Source organism: Cherax quadricarinatus, chromosome 34 (assembly GCF_038502225.1).
Source record: "Cherax quadricarinatus isolate ZL_2023a chromosome 34, ASM3850222v1, whole genome shotgun sequence".
Lineage (NCBI taxonomy): Eukaryota > Metazoa > Arthropoda > Malacostraca > Decapoda > Parastacidae > Cherax > Cherax quadricarinatus.
Genome location: NC_091325.1, coordinates 18,274,072 through 18,295,620, shown reverse-complemented (window position 1 = coordinate 18,295,620; position 21,549 = coordinate 18,274,072). Strand labels below are relative to the sequence as shown.

The 21,549-nt window shown below is 41.5% G+C and overlaps 1 protein-coding gene across 3 annotated transcripts in view; it reads right to left on the bottom strand.

The window, feature by feature from the left end:
• The window catches only part of LOC138853591 (sodium/calcium exchanger Calx-like), a 360,550-nt gene that overhangs the window by 303,915 nt on the left and 35,086 nt on the right, over positions 1-21,549 (bottom strand). Inside the window, exon 2 of one of the 3 annotated variants that reach the window (XM_070091206.1) lies at positions 4,587-4,609. The exons of the other annotated variants lie outside the window; for them this stretch is intronic. Coding sequence (XP_069947307.1) covers positions 4,606-4,609 — 4 coding nt within the window. The 3' untranslated portion in view covers positions 4,587-4,605. Of the gene's footprint in view, positions 1-4,586; positions 4,610-21,549 lie in introns of those variants that run through there. 3 annotated transcript variants of the gene reach the window in all.

Genomic DNA, 21,549 nt, shown 5'->3' with positions numbered 1-21,549 from the left:
TTATATAAACCAAAGGAAATATTCATATTATTGTCAAAACTGCTTTTTATGAAACAAGATTCAATTATATTCCTGTCAACCATGGACTTGCTTGATACAACTTTCTCAACTTTTTGAAAATCAATTGGATGGTTAAAATCTCTCACATGAATAAATAGAGCATTGGAATCTTGTCCAGTTCTAATGCTATATTTATGTTGTTTTAATCTTAGTTCGAGACTTTTACCAGTTTGACCGTAATAAACTTTAACGCAAATTTTACAAGGAATCTTATAGACACATCCATCAGCATTTTGGGGGAATTCTTTATCAAAAGTTTTTTTTTTTACTGTATCAAGATTTTTAAATACAACTTTGATATTAAAAGTCTTAAGAAAAGGCATATCAAGCAAGTTTTCATGGTAAGGGAGAACCAACATATTTTTAGTTGAATAAGGCTGGTTGTCCCTTTTTGGATTGTAAAAAGTATTTCTAGCAATTTTAAAAGATTTATCAATTACGTTTCTTGGGTATTTCAGATCATTAGCTATTTCATAAATTTTGGATATTTCTTCATCTATGAACTCTGGACTACAAATACGCAAAGCTTTCAAAAACATTGATGAGAAAACAGACAATTTAACTCTATCTTGATGTGAAGAATAAGAGTGTACATAGGAACAGTTATTTGTATGTTTTCTGTAAATTTTAAATTATATATATATATATATATATATATATATATATATATATATATATATATATATATATATATATATATATATATTGTAACCGTGAACGAGTGGTATTGATCAATAACAACACTGCGCTAGCAGTGTTGTTATTGACTTTACTTCAAAACAGAATACTTTAACAAAAATACGAGAGGCAGTAGTAATATATATATATATATATATATATATATATATATATATATATATATATATATATATATATATATATATATACACACACCTGGAGAAGAGAGAAGTGCAGAGGAGAGAGATTTTGGGAAATGTTGAGTGAATGCGTGGGAAGTTTTGAACCAAGTGTGAGAGTACTTGTGGTTGGGGATTTCAATGCTAAAGTGGGTAAAAATGTTATGGAGGGAGTAATAGGTAAATTTGGGGTGCCAGGGGTAAATGAAAATGGGGAGCCTTAATTGAGCTATGTATTTAAAGAAGTTTGGTAATAAGTTATACATATTTTATGATCAAGAGGATAAATAAATATACAAGGTATGATATAGCACGTAATGAAAGTAGTTTGTTAGATTATGTACTGATGGATAAAAGGTTGATGGGTAGACTCCAGGATGTACACGTTTATAGAGGGGCAACTAATATATCGGATCATTATCTAGTTGTAGCTACAGTTAGAGTAAGAGGTAGAAGGGACAAGAGGAAAATGGCAACAACAAGTAAGAGGGAGGTGAAAATGTATAAACTAAGGGAGGAGGAAGTTCGGGTGAGATATAAGCAACTATTGGCAGAAAGGTGGGCTGGTGCAGGTATGAGTAGTGGGGGGTTGAAGAGGGTTGGAATAGTTTTAAAACTGCAGTATTAGAATGTGGGGCAGAAGTTTTTAGTTATAGGAGGGTGGATGCAGGAGGAAAGAGGAGTGATTGGTGGAATGATGAAGTAAAGGGTGTGATAAAAGAGAAAACGTTAGCTTACGAGAGGTTTTTACAAAGCAGAAGTATTATAAAAAGAGTAGAGTATATGGAGAGTAAAAGAAAGGTGAAGAGAGTGGTGAGAGAGTGCAAAAGGAGAGCAGATGATAGAGTGGGAGAGGCACCGCCAAGAACTTTTAATGAAAATAAGAAAAAAATTTGGAGTGAGTTAAACAAGTTAAGAAAGCCTTAAGAACGAATGGATTTGTCAGTTAAAAATAGAGTAGGAGAGTTAGTAGATGGGGAGATGGAGGTATTGGGAATATGGTGAGAATACTTCGAGGAACTTTTAAATGTCGACGAAGAAAGGGAGGCAGTAATTTCATGCACTGGCCAGGGAAGTATATCATCTTTTAGGAGTGAAGAAGAGCAGGATGTAAGTGTGGGGGAGGTACGTGAGGCATTACGTAGAATGAAAAGGGGTAAAGCAGCTGGAACTGACGGGATCATGACAGAAATGTTAAAAGCAGGGGGGGATATAGTGTTGGAGTGGTTGGTATTTTTGTTTAATAAATGTATGAAAGAGGGGAAGGTACCTAAGGATTGGCGGAGAGCATGTATAGTCCCTTTATATAAAGAGAAGGGGGACAAAAGAGATTGTAAAAATTATAGAGGAATTAGTTTACTGAGTATACCAGGAAAAGTGTACAGTAGGGTTGTTATTGAAAGAATTAGAGGTAAGACAGAATGAAGGATTGCGGATGAGCAAGGAGGTTTCAGAGTGGGTAGGGGATGTGTAGATCAAGTGTTTACATTGAAGCATATATGTGAACAGCATTTAAATAAAGGTAGGGAAGTTTTTATTGCATTTATGGATTTAGAAAAGGCATATGATAGAGTGGATAGGGGAGCAATGTGGCAGATGTTGCAAGTATATGGAATAGGTGGTAAGTTTCTAAATGCTGTAAAGAGTTTTTATGAGGACAGTGAGGCTCAGATTAGGGTGTGTAGAAGAGAGGGAGAATACTTCCCGGTAAAAGTAGGTCTTAGACAGGGATGTGTAATGTCACCATGGTTATTTAATATATTTATAGATGGTGTTGTAAAAGGAGTAAATGCTAGGGTATCCAGGAGAGGGGTGGGATTAAATTATGGGGAATCAAATACAAAATGGGAAGTGACAGTTACTTTTGCTGATGATACTGTGCTTATGGGAGATTCTAAAGAAAAATTGCAAAGGTTAGTGGACGAATTTGGGAGTGTGTGTAAAAGTAGAAAGCTGAAAGTGAACATAGAAAAGAGTAAGGTGATGAGGGTATCAAATGATTTAGATAAAGAAAAATTGGATATCAAATTGGGGAGGAGGAGTATGGAAGAAGTGAATTTTCAGATATTTGGGAGTTGACGTGTCGGCGGATGGATTTATGAAGGATGAGGTTAATCATAGAATTGATAAGGGAAAAAAGGCGAGTGGTGCATTGAGGTATATGTGGAGACAAAGAACGTTATCTATGGAGGCGAAGAAGGGAATGTATGAAAGTATAGTGGTACCAACACTCTTATATGGGTGTGAAGCTTGGGTGGTAAATGCAGCAGCAAGGAGACGGTTGGAGGCAGTGGAGATGTCCTGTCTAAGGGCAATGTGTGGTGTAAATATTATGCAGAAAATTCGGAGTGTGGAAATTAGGAGAAGGTGTGGAGTTAATAAAAGAATTAGTTAGAGGGCTGAAGAGGGATGTTGAGGTGGTTTGGTCATTTAGAGAGGATGGATCAAAGTAGAATGACATGGAGAGCGTATAAATCTGTAGGGGAAGGAAGGCGGGGTAGGGGTCGTCCTTGGAAGGGTTGGAGGGAGGGGGTAAAGGAGGTTTTGTGGGCGATGGGCTTGGACTTACAACACGCGTGCGTGAGCCTGTTAGATAGGAGTGAATGGCGACGAATGGCATTTGGGACCTGACGAGCTGTTGGAGAGTGAGCAGGGTAATATTTAGTGAAGAGATTCAGGGAAACCGGTTATTTTTGTCTAGCCGGACTTGAGTTCTGGAAATGAGAAGTACAATGCCTGCACTCTAAAGGAGAGGTTTGGGATATTGGCAGTTTGGAGGGATATATTGTGTATTTTTATACGTATATACTTCTAAACTGTTGTATTCTGAGCACCTCTGCAAAAACAGTGATTGTGTGAGTGAGGTGAAAGTGCTGAATGATGATGGAAGTATTTTCTTTTTGGGGATTTTCTTTCTTTTTGGGTCACCCTGCCTCGGTGGGAGACGGCCGACTTGTTATATATATATATATATATATATATATGTATATATATATATATATATATATATATATATATATATATATATATATATATATATATATATATATATATATATCAATAACAACACCCGCTAGCCAAGGATTCGAACCCATATTGTACTGGCCCGCCATTGTTAGCGAGATCCACATGACGCCTCAACCCACATGACCACCTCATCCTACAAGAACAAAGCACCCAGCCAAGCTAGGTGTGTTACTGTTGGTCCGAGGAAATACGGAGGTGTGGGAGCTTTCAAACTAATTTCATTCTCATCCCTGTTCGGTGTACTGGCCTACGAGCAGCATATATATATAATTGTAACCACGAACGAGTGGTATTGATCAGTAACAAACAGGGATGAGAATAAAATTAGCTTGAAAGCCCCCCACACCTCCCTATGTCCTCGGACCAAGAGTAACACACCTAGCTTGGCTGGGTGCTTGGTTCTTGTAGGATTGGGTGGTCCTGTGGGTTAAGGTATCATGTGGTTATCGCTCACAATGACGGGTCAGTATAATAATAATGTTGTGTATACATTGAAAGAGGATTTTATTTCGTTTTCTTCGGCAATAAAATATTCTTGACAGTTGGTGTACAGGTGAAATACAGCCTTTATAACCCGCTTAGTGACTGGTTATTCACCCAGTAAACCATCCACGTGATAACTTGCAATACATACAGTGTCAGGATGGTACTGGAGTGATACTCACCTGGAAAAGAAGAAATTATCACATTAGTGGAAAAATTACTGAACAGCATCAGAAATATTTGAATGTCCACGACAGGTATAGCTTCACTACCATGGTCACTCTTGTGTACAGTTGCCTTCGTTAGTGTGTGTATCTAGGGTACATGTTGCTATTTTGGACGTACATTGTTACCCGGTGATTAGTTAATGGTACTAGTCGGAATGATATGTCATCAGTTTCTTTCTCCTATGTGTGGGTTATTTATATATTGCTCCAGTCATGGTATTGTGACTTTTTATTATTTATTGCTACACTTGGCATGCGCTGCTACCCTGTTTGTGCGTTGATATTCTGGGTGTGTGTTACCACCCTGGACATGCTTCACCACCCTGGACATGCTTCACCACCCTGGACATGCTTCGCCACCCTGGACATGCTTCACCCTGGACATGCTTCACCACCCTGGACATGCTTCACCACTCTGGACATGCTTCACCACCCTGGGCATGCTTCACCACTCTGGACATGCTTCACCACCCTGGACATGCTTCACCACCCTGGGCATGCTTCACCACCCTGGACATGCTTCACCACCCTGGACATGCTTCACCACCCTGGGCATGCTTCACCACCCTGGGCATGCTTCACCACCCTGGACATGCTTCACCACCCTGGACATGCTTCACCACCCTGGGTATGCTTCACCACCCTGGACATGCTTCACCACCCTGGGCATGCTTCACCACCCTGGACATGCTTCACCACCCTGGGCATGCTTCACCACCCTGGACATGCTTCACCACCCTGGGCATGCTTCACCACCCTGGACATGCTTCACCACCCTGGGCATGCTTCACCACCCTGGACATGCTTCACCACCCTGGGCATGCTTCACCACTCTGGACATGCTTCACCACCCTGGACATGCTTCACCACCCTGGGCATGCTTCACCACCCTGGACATGCTTCACCACCCTGGGCATGCTTCACCACCCTGGACATGCTTCACCACCCTGGACATGCTTCACCACCCTGGACATGCTTCACCACCCTGGGCATGCTTCACCACCCTGGACATGCTTCACCACCCTGGACATGCTTCACCACCCTGGACATGCTTCGCCACCCTGGACATGCTTCACCCTGGACATGCTTCACCACCCTGGACATGCTTCACCACTCTGGACATGCTTCACCACCCTGGGCATGCTTCACCACTCTGGACATGCTTCACCATCCTGGACATGCTTCACCACCCTGGACATGCTTCACCACCCTGGGCATGCTTCACCACTCTGGACATGCTTCACCATCCTGGACATGCTTCACCATCCTGGACATGCTTCACCATCCTGGACATGCTTCACCACCCTGGACATGCTTCACCACCCTGGACATGCTTCACCATCCTGGACATGCTTCACCATCCTGGACATGCTTCACCACCCTGGACATGCTTCACCACCCTGGGCATGCTTCACCACTCTGGACATGCTTCACCATCCTGGACATGCTTCACCATCCTGGACATGCTTCACCACCCTGGGCATGCTTCACCACTCTGGACATGCTTCACCATCCTGGACATGCTTCACCATCCTGGACATGCTTCACCACCCTGGGCATGCTTCACCACTCTGGACATGCTTCTCCATCCTGGACATGCGTCACTACCCTGGACATGCTTCACCACCCTGCACATGCTTCACCACCCTGGACATACGTCCCTACCCTGGACATGCTTCACCACCCTGGACATGCTTCACCACCCTGGACATGCTTCACCACCCTGGACATGCTTCACCACCCTGGGCATGCTTCACCACCCTGGACATGCTTCACCATCCTGGACATGCTTCACCACCCTGAACATGCTTCACCATCCTGGACATGCTTCACTACCCTGGACATGCTTCACTACCCTGGACATGCTTCTCCACCCTGGACATGCTTCACCACACTGGACATGCTTCACCATCCTGGACATGCGTCACTACCCTGGATATGCGTCACCACCCCGGACATGCGTCACCATCGTGAAACCCCACAAGTACATAATTTTAAACACAGGCTTGAGTTCATCCATCCTTACCTGGAAAATATGTCATTATATTTTCCAGGGAAGAGCTGAACCCCTAGCACCTGAGGAACGAGGGACAACCAGGGAAGCAGCGATTCCTATGGAAAAGGAAGCCTTTACCAGCAACAGCACACCCTCTCCCTTCCCTAGAAGGGACTGTTGCAGTCTCAAATCTGTCACCTTCGAATCAATCTTGTATACAAGATTGATTCAGAGTGACAGATCCAAATAAATGTATTCTTCCTACCCCCTTCGTCCCTGGATATTTCGCATGAGTCTCACAATAGCTCAATGGCATGGATATACAGGATCATGTTGATCTGAGTGGATGAAGACAAGGGAGCATTCCTTGTCAAATTTTATATACTGACTCCCCCCTCCTCTTTTTATTATGCTCACCCCTCACCCACAGCATCACATTTTCTCACCCTTGACACGCCTCACTTCACTTAAGAGAAAGAAACTTACGACACTATCGGTCCGACTTGGACATTAACTAGTAACATAGAAACACGAAGGGAAGGGAGCTAGTTAATATACGAGAGGAGGAGGGGGGGGGGGGCAGGAGAATGAGAGGAGGTAGTAGTATAAAGGTAGAATTAGTGGTGGAGGTCATCATTTCACTTTGGTATGTTTGTTACCTAAACTTTTCGCCTGCACAACAGGTTTTTTTCAGTCAAATGCAGGTGACTGAAGTAGCCTATTGTGCAGACGGACGACATGTACCGGCGATAAATGTTCCGTGTCTTATTCATTAACTTGTCGGTATTCTATACCATCATAATTTGATCCATATCATCCCACTGAAGTTTCCCAAGACAGCCTATCAGATGTACTGTTGCATGATAACTGTCATGACAGATTGAAAGGAATACATAGCAAGTTTTTCTCCCCCTCCCCCCCCCCGCAGTAAAACTCAAATAGTTTAGGATAGACGCACATATAGAATGGTGTACCTCGTAACAAAGCTGCTCGCATGCTCGGCTCACACCTGAGAGGACGTGGGATCGAACCCGACTAAGAGGTTAAAGGTATGGATAAGTCTCCTAACACTTCCTCGTTCCCTCTCGGTAAACAGATGCCTGGGAAGTAGTCAACGATTGAGTCACATTCTTGAAGAGGATCTAAAAAGCGAACGCATTTCAAGTAAGTCACCTGGATTAACTTCATTTGGTTATCCTTACTTACAATCCCTTCTGGGATAATACTATAAATAGAGACTAATTCGTTGTTTCTTTTAGGTACACACTATGGGTGTAATCGATCTTTAAAAAAAAAATAACGGAGGATTTCCCTCTACGTAATAGGTCACACTTCTCTCTGTTGAACCTGACCTTGTGTGTGTAAAGCTTTCACAGCTTTACGCACAAACACGTACACTGGTAACTAACACGCGCACACACAGACGCACACCACAATTGTCAAAAACAGGCCAAGTGTCTATCGACAAGTGCCTTAGACAACTAGAAACTAACACAAACTCCCGACCCCCCCCCCCACACACACACCATAAAAGTACGGTTATTACTGAATGATTCCACTACGCAAGTGAACCTATCACATTGCCGCATCTGTAACAAGTGTATTAGATATACACTTGATACAAGTGTACATCTAATACACTTGCAAGAGCCAGTGTGTACTAGATGACTTACATCCGTGCTGACACGGTCCGCCACAGATGACAAGCTGGTAATTCAGCAGCTGGTCCTGCTTGAGAGGCAAGGTGTGTTATTCCTCCCAGCAACACACACACACATACATACACAAATCGGCCTGACGACACTGGAGGCCAGGAGGGTCAGGGGAGACATGATAACGACATATAAAATACTGCACGGAATAGACAAGGTGGACAAAGACAGAATGTTCCAGAGATGGGACACAGACACAAGAGGTCACAATTGGAAGTTGAAGACTCAGATGAATCAAAGGGATGTTAGGAAGTATTTCTTCAGTCATAGAGTAGTCAAGTCGTGGAATAGTCTAGAAAGTGAAGTAGTGGAGGCGGGAACCATACATAGTTTTAAGGCGAGGTATGATAAAGCTCATGGAGCAGGGAGAGAGAGGACCTAGTAGCAATCAGTGAAGAGGCGGGGCCAGGAGCTATGAATCGACCCCTGCAACCACAAATAGGTGAGTACAAATAGGTGAGTACACACAAGGTCACCGTATAATCGATGAAACGAACGTTAAACTAAAGTGCTTAATCGATAACTGAGTTTGGATTCTTATCACTGAACCAGACGCTAAAATCAAGCCTATCATCAATGGATTGAACCCCGAGCCTAGTTTGCTCCCACCACAGATGTCGATTTGAACCCCACTTAGTCTTCTCTATAATAGATGATAAAATAGTACACCATCGAACAAATAAAAAATATAGAAAATAAGGCATATTTATTGAAGTTACCCACAAGTACTTTTCAAAATACTTATCAAATTTATCACTAGCAAGTTCCAGACTTCTCATTAAACTCCTCTTTTCCCCTTCAAAAATATACTGTTTATGTATTTTTTTGTGATGTCGACAAACTGAAAAGAGACATCTGTGTCAATTCTGCATATTTGCTATAGGAAACGTTTCGCCACTTATGACTTCATCAGTTATGTAATAATGTTGGTAGAATTACCGACAATATGTAAAGTAAAAGGACACAAGTGGAACTAATGTGACATTTTATTGTGGCAACGTTTCGCTCTCCAGGAGCTTTGTCAAGCATATGCCACAGTTAGGTATCTTTAAAGATACCTAACTGTTGCATATGTCTTACCTAACAACCTATCGTATTTTATACCATTTTAATATCCACCATCCGTACTATACCACCATCCATACTATACCACCATCCATACTATACCACCATCCATACTATACCACCATCCATACTATACCACCATCCATACTATACCACCATCCATACTATACCACCATCCATACTATACCACCATCCATACTATACCACCATCCATACTATACCACCATCATACTATACCACCATCCATACTATACCACCATCCATACTATACCACCATCCATACTATACCACCATCATACTATACCACCATCATACTATACCACCATCCATACTATACCACCATCCATACTATACCACCATCCATACTATACCACCATCCATACTATACCACCATCCATACTATACCACCATCCATACTATACCACCATCCATACTATACCACCATCCATACTATACCACCATCCATACTATACCACCATCCATACTATACCACCATCCATACTATACCACCATCCATACTATACCACCATCCATACTATACCACCATCCATACTATACCACCATCCATACTATACCACCATCCATACTATACCACCATCCATACTATACCACCATCCATACTATACCACCATCCATACTATACCACCATCCATACTATACCACCATCCATACTATACCACCATCCATACTATACCACCATCCATACTATACCACCATCCATACTATACCACCATCCATACTATACCACCATCCATACTATACCACCATCATACTATACCACCATCCATACTATACCACCATCATACTATACCACCATCCATACTATACCACCATCATACTATACCACCATCCATACTATACCACCATCATACTATACCACCATCCATACTATACCACCATCATACTATACCACCATCCATACTATACCACCATCATACTATACCACCATCCATACTATACCACCATCATACTATACCACCATCCATACTATACCACCATCATACTATACCACCATCCATACTATACCACCATCCATACTATACCACCATCCATACTATACCACCATCATACTATACCACCATCCATACTATACCACCATCCATACTATACCACCATCATACTATACCACCATCCATACTATACCACCATCCATACTATACCACCATCCATACTATACCACCATCATACTATACCACCATCCATACTATACCACCATCCATACTATACCACCATCCATACTATACCACCATCCATACTATACCACCATCATACTATACCACCATCCATACTATACCACCATCCATACTATACCACCATCATACTATACCACCATCCATACTATACCACCATCCATACTATACCACCATCATACCACCATCCATACTATACCACCATCCATACTATACCACCATCCATACTATACCACCATCCATACCACCATCCATACTATACCACCATCATACTATACCACCATCCATACTATACCACCATCCATACTATACCACCATCATACTATACCACCATCCATACTATACCACCATCCATACTATACCACCATCCATACTATACCACCATCCATACTATACCACCATCATACTATACCACCATCCATACTATACCACCATCATACTATACCACCATCCATACTATACCACCATCATACTATACCACCATCCATACTATACCACCATCCATACTATACCACCATCCATACTATACCACCATCCATACTATACCACCATCCATACTATACCACCATCATACTATACCATACTATACCACCATCCATACTATACCACCATCCATACTATACCACCATCATACTATACCACCATCCATACTATACCACCATCCATACTATACCACCATCCATACTATACCACCATCCATACTATACCACCATCCTATACCACCATCCATACTATACCACCATCCATACTATACCACCATCCTATACCACCATCCATACTATACCACCATCATACTATACCACCATCCATACTATACCACCATCCATACTATACCACCATCATACTATACCACCATCCATACTATACCACCATCCATACTATACCACCATCATACTATACCACCATCCATACTATACCACCATCCATACTATACCACCATCCATACTATACCACCATCATACTATACCACCATCCATACTATACCACCATCATACTATACCACCATCCATACTATACCACCATCATACTATACCACCATCCATACTATACCACCATCCATACTATACCACCATCATACTATACCACCATCCATACTATACCACCATCATACTATACCACCATCCATACTATACCACCATCATACTATACCACCATCCATACTATACCACCATCATACTATACCACCATCATACTATACCACCATCATACTATACCACCATCCATACTATACCACCATCATACTATACCACCATCCATACTATACCACCATCATACTATACCACCATCCATACTATACCACCATCCATACTATACCACCATCCATACTATACCACCATCCATACTATACCACCATCATACTATACCACCATCATACTATACCACCATCATACTATACCACCATCCATACTATACCACCATCCATACTATACCACCATCATACTATACCACCATCCATACTATACCACCATCATACTATACCACCATCCATACTATACCACCACCATACTATACCACCATCCATACTATACCACCATCCATACTATACCACCATCCATACTATACCACCATCATACTATACCACCATCCATACTATACCACCATCATACTATACCACCATCCATACTATACCACCATCCATACTATACCACCATCATACTATACCACCATCATACTATACCACCATCATACTATACCACCATCCATACTATACCACCATCATACTATACCACCATCCATACTATACCACCATCATACTATACCACCATCCATACTATACCACCATCATACTATACCACCATCCATACTATACCACCATCCATACTATACCACCATCCATACTATACCACCATCCATACTATACCACCATCCATACTATACCACCATCATACTATACCACCATCATACTATACCACCATCATACTATACCACCATCCATACTATACCACCATCATACTATACCACCATCCATACTATACCACCATCCATACTATACCACCATCCATACTATACCACCATCCATACTATACCACCATCCATACTATACCACCATCATACTATGCCACCATCCATACTATACCACCATCATACTATACCACCATCCATACTATACCACCATCCATACTATACCACCATCATACTATACCACCATCCATACTATACCACCATCATACTATGCCACCATCCATACTATACCACCATCCATACTATAACAATATCCATACTATAACACCATCCATGCTATAACACCATCCATACTATAACATCCATACTATAACACCATCCATACTACCACTATCCATACTACCACCATCCATACTACCACTATCCATACTACCACCATCCATACTACCACCATCCATACTACAATCATCCATACTACCACCATCCATACTACCACCATCCATACTACCACCATCCGTATTACCACCATTTATACTACCACACTGAGGAAGAGATTCTCATTCCCCCAGGTGTAGGGAAAGGAAAATGAGAAGAGGGTGAGGGGAGATAAAGAATGACGGATGGAAGAAGGAAGAGGGGAGATAAACCCGAGAATAAGTGAGGGAAGGAAAGAGAGAGGGAGAAAGAGAGAGAGAAAGCAAGAGAATGAGGGAGAGGAGAGAGAGAGAGAGAGAAAGAGAAATAATGAGGAAACGGGGGAAAGAGAGACATATAGATAAAACAAGAGAAAAAGGGAATGAAGGAAAGCAAGAGGAATATAAAAGAGAATGAGAAAGGAAGGCATAAATGATAGCTTCACATGTAGGTTACTTATGAGGCGCTAAACCCAGGCGAGTAGCTCATCACAAGGAGTGATGAAGGCTTGATCTTCCGTCACGTACTGACGAGACAAGAGCTCTGTTTTGGCTTCCTGGGATTCCTCATCATGTGAAGCTACTGGAATAAACACATTTTTCCCTTAATCTAAAAATATGAGAGCATTTCTGTTCTCATTTTTCGAAATGGCAACACAGAGAAGACAAGGGTAAGGATCAGTGCCCTTGTTTTCAAAGATCTTCCCTCAAGTATCAGTATTAGGACCATTATTAGTCTTAATATAAGTACCGTATTTCGCGGCTTATAAGACGCTCCGATGAGTCAAACGCATCCCAATTTAGAAGGTAATAATCAGAAAAAAGGAGTGCCTAATTCCCAGTAATATATACTCCACTGAAACCTATGGTAATTTTACATGCAGGACGCAGGGTGGTTTTTAGAGACATGGGAAAAAAAACATGCGTCTAATAAACCGCGAAATACGGCATGTGATTCATTTGTGTCCATTATTTTTACTGAAGTAAAACCAATGACAAATGAGAAAGTGGATAGAGAGACACAAAGATGACTTGAACAGCCTCCAAGGTTGGTCAGCAAGTAGTTACTGGAGATCAGCCCAAGTAAGTGGAAGGTCATGCAAATTGTGGAGTGAAAGGGAGAAGACCAGAAAGGAAATACAGCTTGAAATATGAAAAACAAATATGATTCAAGGAGAAAGATCTCGGAGTGAGCTTCACATTTAACACATCACCAGCGGTGTACATAAATCACTACTACGTTAGCTAATCTCATAACTTCCTTCAGAAACTTTAACAAGGAATTTTTTACGACACTTTACACATGTGTCAAACTCATTCTCAACTATGCAGCACCAGCATGGAGCCCCCACCTGGTCAAGCATGTACCAGGTATGAATATAAGAAACAAAGCCCAAGGCCATGCGAAAGGAGCAAGAGAGCTTAAAAGCAATACAAGCAAAACTAATAGCAGATAACTCGGAATGAAGGAGAAGAACAAGAAACGAATGCACAATAAGTAGGGAAGCTGAAAGACAATTTGAAAATGATACAGTTCCGAAGACCAAAACAGATCCAAAGTTACTTCACTGCCACATAAGATAAAGAGGACAACTTTGAAGGACCAGGTGATTATGCTGAAGATGATAGAACGATGACGGAATATAACCGAGAAGTGCACGAAGAACTTAACTAACTATTCAACGAGGTCTTTGCAGAAGAAAGTGTAGAGTTACCAAGAGGAATTGTAGTTAGATCAGATCAAAAGGTATTAGAAAGCATCTACGGAACAAAAGAAGTGATAAAACTACTAAGTAAGCTTGATATAATAAAAACAATGGGACCAGATACATATGTCCTTGTGTGACTGCTGAGAGAAGGAACAGAGCCACTACGTAACCCAAGTATGACAAGAGAGAGAGGACGGGAGGTAGATTGAATTTTCTGGGACTGTAAGAAGGCTTTTGGCACATTCCACGCAAGAGATTAGTGCAAAAACTAGAGTAGTAGGCGGATATATCAGGAAAAGCACTGCAGTGGATCAGAGAATACCTGAGAAGAAGGTAGCAACGAGTCATGGTACTTGACGAGGTTTCAAACTGGGCGCCTATGACGAGCGGGGTTCCACATGCGTCAGTCCTAGGGCCGATGCTGTTTCTCGTATATGTGAATGACATAACAGAAGTGATAGATTCAGAGGTGTCCCTGTTTGCAGACGATATAAAGCTAATGCGAAGAATTCAGTCGTATAAGGATAAGGTACGATTATAAAGGGATTTGGACAGGCTGCAAGCCAGATCCAACAACTGGCTCTTGTAGTCGAACCCCACCAAGCGCAAAGTCATGAAGATTGGGGAAGATCAGAGTAGACCGCAGAGTACAGGCTAGTGGCCAAAGACCGCAAACCTCACTCAAAGAAAAGGATCTTGGGGTGAGTATAATAACGAGCATATCTCCTGAGGAGCACATCAACCAAGTAACTGCTGTAGAATATGGGCGCCTGGCAAATCTAGGAATAGCATTTCAACACCCTAGTAATGAATCGTTCAAAACTCTGTACACGGTGTACGTCAGGCCCATATTGGAGTATGCAGCACCAGTTTTTAACCCACACAGGGTCAAGCACGTCGTATAACTAGAGAAATTGCAGAGGTTTGCAACACTACTAGTCCCAGAGCTAACAGGTATGTCCTACGAGGAGAGGCTAAGAGAACTCGACTTGACAACACTGGATGACAGGAGGGATGGGGGGAAGGACATGATAACGACATATAAAATACTGAGAGGAATTGACAATGTGAATAGGGAGAGGATGTTTCAGAGATGGGACACAGCAACAAGGGGTCACAACTGGAAGCTGAAGACTCAGATAAGACACAGGGATGTTAAGAAGTATTTCTTCAGTCATAGAGTTGTCAGGAAGGGGAACAATCTGGAGAGTGATGAAGTGGAGGCAGGATCCATACATAGCCTTAAGAAGAGATACGATAAAGCTTATGGAGCAGGGGGAGAGTGGACCTAGTAGCGACCAGTGAAGAGGTGGGACCAGGAAATGTGATTCGACCCTTGTAATAAAAAATAAGTGAGTACACACACAAAATAGGTCAAGTGTCTATCAACTCTATCAACAAGGGCCTTTGACAACTAGTAACGACTACTACTACACACAAAAAAAAAGAAAAAAAAAGCTAAATGTATGTCGACAAGTGAATCTGACTAACTGCACTCTCTCTCTCTCTCTCTCTCTCTCTCTCTCTCTCTCTCTCTCTCTCTCTCTCTCTCTCTCTCTCTCTCTCTCTCTCTCTCTCTCTCTCTCTCTCTCTCTCTCTTTCTCTCTCTCTCTTTCTCTCTCTCTCTTTCTCTCTCTCTCTTTCTCTCTCTCTCTTTCTCTCTCTCTCTCTCACACACACACACACACACACACACACACAGAGAAAAAATAATCACCGGCTCCATTATTCAGAATTTTCTCAGGAAAAGAAAACAAGAGTGAAAATTCTGGTTGTGTTTTTCTGGGAAGTCATTTAATCCCGGTCCCCATGCTGACTTCCACAGTAATTTCAGCTCAATTTCCCGGACCTGACGACATGACTCCTCGCTATATTTGTGTGCAACGTTGGCAGACTCCGGAGGGAGGAGGTGGAGGAGGAGGAGGTGGAGGTGGAGGAGGAGGAGGAAGAGGAGGAGGAGGTGGAGCAGGAGGAGGTGGAGGAGGCAAGTATAATACGTACTGAACTAGTTACGGTGCCTTCCCCAGCTCTTCCTCGTACACAACGTGAAGAACGTCTGCTTCTTAACGTCTTACACATGTAGGTGCCACCCCGCTGCCAGATGTGCATCGAGCCCTTATTCTTAATTTGCTTATTGCGTTAATTTTACGAATTCATACAAACATACATGCATACGAGCATACACTCATACAAACATATATACATACATACAAACATACATACAAACATACATACATACATACATACATACATACATACAAACATACATACATACAAACATACATATAAACATACATACATACATACATACATACATACATACATACATACATACATACATATATATGTCGTACCTAATAAGTCGAACTTGTTAAATAGGCTGAACTCCTAGAAAAATTAAACTTTTCCAAAAAACTCCTTTGAAGAATCATAAACAATTTTTGTCATGGCCGTGCACTAAACCTGCATGTGTGATGCTCAGTGCAACTGTTTATACCTGAATAAACTGACATTCTGACCTAATTTACAAACCTCACCTAACCTCACTTAAACTAAAGTCATTTTTTTCGGCTAAATTATACTATATACGTCATAGGTTAATTTACAGTTATTTAATATTGGTTAAAGTCTATGATATATATTTTTTTCTATATGCCCTGATTGAATTTGGCTAAGATATGGAAAAAAAAATTCACTCTGGTTATTCTCTTAAAAAGAGGCTTGGTTTTTAAGCCAAATACCTGTTCAGTTTATTCGGCATAACATATATCATTTAAAATTAAGTCGTTTCCAAAATTTTCTCTTATACGCTTAAAGATTATTTTTTTCATTTATGTTAATGTAAAAATTAATAATTTATACCAAAACAACATTAGAAAACTTACCTAACCTTATTATAACAAGCGGAATTTCGTAAAAATCATTCTGAACCTAACGAAAAAAAAAACATTTTATGTTTGTTTATTAAATTATTGTAAGCTTATCTAAAACATATTTAGTTGGATTAGGCTAAATTAAATATAATAAGGTTAGGTAAGTTTTCTAAGGCTCTTTTGGTACAAAATTATTAATTTTTGCATTAACGTAAATGAAAAAAATATATCTTTAAACGTATAAGAGAAAATTTTAGAAAGGATTTAATTTTAAACGAGTACTTGTTAATTGACCAGTTTTACCTATTCGGCACGACATCTACATGTTTTTAGGCATTGAGGTGCTGACACGTGACTGGATGATTAGATATTTACATTAACGAGCAGGTGTACAGCTGTATCTTAATAAAGTGGTCACAGACCGAGCCGCGGGGGTCGTTGACCCCCGAAACCCTCTCCAGATATATATATATATATATATATATATATATATATATATATATATATATATATATATATATATATATATATATATATATATATATATAATATATAATTATTTCATTATTGTATTTATTATTATTATTATTATTATATGCTTACAACGGAATTTCAGTGGAGTTTGCACACGAGATATGAGAATGTGTTGGTAGTTGAAACTCTTTAACCAACGAGTTGAGAGACAGAGCAATCAGGTTGCTAGCGTTGGTGGCTGGCACTCGTACCCACGAGGCGAGTTCATTATTATGGTTAGCGGTAGGTGGGTTTGATCAAACAACGTTTATGGCGGCTCAGATTCTTCGGCTCAGGAGCTCTTAATCGGCATCAAGGCAACTTCTCCCCCCATCCCCTTAACTTGAAGGTACGAGGTATGACTTAGAGTACACAGGCGTCATTAAGCTGTAGTGTACAGCATGTAAGGATCAGAGTAGAGAGGCCTCGTATGACTTCCCTGCCTTATGAAGAACGTGGGTAATCTCCCTGGCGCCTTCCCCCTCCTGCTGCTTGTTTAAGTTATAATCTTACTTCCTTTTCATCTGCTATTGATAGAGAAAATTCTTGCCTTAAAAATATATATTAGAAAAGGCTGTGTTGTGTCGAGCGCCGAGTATGACTTAAGCTGCGACGCTTCACCACCAGCCCTCAGGCCTTACTTGGTGCATGACAGGAAGTGACTACCTGGTAGGCTTCTCATTCGTTAGTCTGTCTGTATTACGGACTTGCGGTGTCTATGTTACTATATGACTATTTCTGCCTGCCTGTCTGTGCGTGATTGTTTGCTTGCCTGTGTATGAATCTTGCCTCTCTGTGCATGTTTGTCTGTCTTATACACTCACACTCTCTGTGTGGCTTTATGACTGAGTGTCTGTGTATGACTACTGCTACTTTATCCACTATCTAACGCTCTAGATCTCTTCCTGTGCTTCTAGACTTTATAAAAACTCACAAGAACTCAATCCCTGACCTACATTCACGTAGCTAGGTAACATCACTCTGGCGCCTGAGAACTTGAGAGCAAACGTAAATTTCGCTCGAATTTCCACAAGAATAACTTACTAAATCACACTACAGAACAAACGTTTTTATATAAAATTTACGTCTATGCAACGTCAGCGTCGTTAACGGTTAGATTCGTCTTGAGTGTTAAAGTGTTCTATTCACGACCACGAGAACGCTGGTGGTGTCCCGAGCGAGGAGAGACGTATGGGAAAATCTAAACACCTAATGTCCCTGTTCACCTAGCAGTAACTAGGTACTAGAGAGTTACACAACCGTTGTGGGTTTAATCCTGGGGAAGGAGCTGGAAAGGATCCCTATGGTAATAAGCCATGTGGCTTTTCTTAACTCGAGTTCCTGAACCTCCAAAGTATCTTCTTCAAGACAACACATGAATGCACTGAACAAGAAAACTGTTAAGGAAACGTTTCGCCACGAGTGTCTTCCTTGGTTCGTGTCTTGATCAGTTGATAAATAAGATACTTATGCAAGATTAGGGTATCTTTATTCTGGAAACGTTTCGCCAGCAGCTAGTTTTTTCAGTCCAGTGCAGACAAAGGTGGAAGATGAGGAGGAGTTTGAGGTAATCAGTCCCTCAACCTCATGGGACTGACTACCTCAGCTTTTTTGGTACCACCAAGCCAATACCATCCTTCTTCATAACAGTTCGGCGAGTGTAATTCTGTGGCTTATCAATTTAGTGATAAGAGGACGGAGGATCGAGCATCGACTTCACATATTAAAAATACATTCTTCTTGATTATAAACACCAGGTAACATATAAACACTAATGACACTCTCGAAAAACCTCTTTTGGGATGTGTGTAAATGTTGGTAGAATTACCGACAATGTGTTAGATAAAAGGACACATGTTCAACTAATGCGACATTTTTTATTGTGGCAACGTTTCGCTCTCCAGGAGCTTTGTCAAGCCGTTACAACAATACAAAGACACACAGGGTATATATAAGTATTAAAGTGAGGTGCAAACCACAATATATTCGTTGTAGATAGTAGAAGTAATGCTATTAGTTGTAGCTGTAGTAGTACCTGTGGTGGTAGTAGTAGTAGTAGTAGTAGTAGCGATTTTGTGAAGGCGGAGTTTGCTTTGAGGACTGAAGCCACTCTGGGTGAAACGTTGCCCCAATAAAAATATCCTTTTACCTAATTTTTCTGTGATATTAGCGTGGTAATCCTTGCAAAAATATATACCGGTAAATATAACTGGAAATACAAGGAGCTCACCTTGAGGCAAAAATAGCTCCCTAATAATTGCTACCTCAAGCAGAAAGGTAACAAAAAAAAAAGTGTCTGCAGAAGCAGAATCGATTATTTAAATTTAATCCAAGTTTATAAAGGCGAGAAGCGCAAGAGGAAAACTGGATCCTGGGATAGTGAGAGAGACCGATGCATGGGTAGTTAGATGAGGGAGAGGTTGATTGGCTGAGTAGATAGGGGGAGAGACTGATTGATCGGTAGCCAGAGAGATTGGTGGATGGGTAGGTAAACAATGAGATAGACTGAGAGATCAGTTGACAGATAGAGAGGCTGATGGATGGGTAGATAGGTAGTGAGACAGACTGATGGATGGGTAAATAGTCATATACAGACACACAGACAGTCTTAAAGCCCAACTGATAGTGTAATCGCGTCAGGAAGGCAGACGACGTACACAGAGAGACAATAAATAACAGAGACAATCATTTACAGTAGTCATACACAGATACGCATATACACAGATAAGCAGACAGTCAATCACAGACAGGCAGGTAGAAATGCAGTCATAAAATCACACAATGTGGTTGTGAGTGAGTTCTGAAGGTGTGGAAGTGAATTCTCGAGGTGTGGGAGTGACTTCTCGAGGTGCTGGAGTGAGTTCTCGAGGTGCTGGAGTGAGTTCTCGAGGTGCTGGAGTGAGTTCTCGAGGTGTAGGAGTGAGTTCTCGAGGAGTGAGAGTGGGTTCTCGAGGAGTGGGAGTGAGTTCTTGAGGTGTGAGTGTGGGAGTTTTTGAGGTGTAGGAAGAATGAGTTTTTGAGGTGTAGGAGTGAGTTCTTGAGGTGTAGGAGTGAGTTCTCGAGGTGTGGGAGTGAGTTCTCGAGGTGTAGGAGTGAGTTCTCGAGGTGTAGGAGTGAGTTCTCGAGGTGTAGGAGTGAGTTCTCGAGGTGTAGGAGTGAGTTCTCGAGGTGTGGGAGTGAGTTCTCGAGGTGTGGGAGTGACTTCTCGAGGTGTGGGAGTGAGTTCTCGAGGTGTAGGAGTGAGTTCTCGAGGTGTAGGAGTGAGTTCTCGAGGTGTGGGAGTGAGTTCTCGAGGTGTAGGAGTGAGTTCTCGAGGTGTAGGAGTGAGTTCTTGAGGTGTAGGAGTGAGTTCTCGAGGTGTGGGAGTGAGTTCTCGAGGTGTAGGAGTGAGTTCTCGAGGTGTAGGAGTGAGTTCTCGAGGTGTAGGAGTGAGTTCTCGAGGTGTAGGAGTGAGTTCTTGAGGTGTAGGAGTGAGTTCTCGAGGTGTGGGAGTGAGTTCTCGAGGTGTAGGAGTGAGTTCTC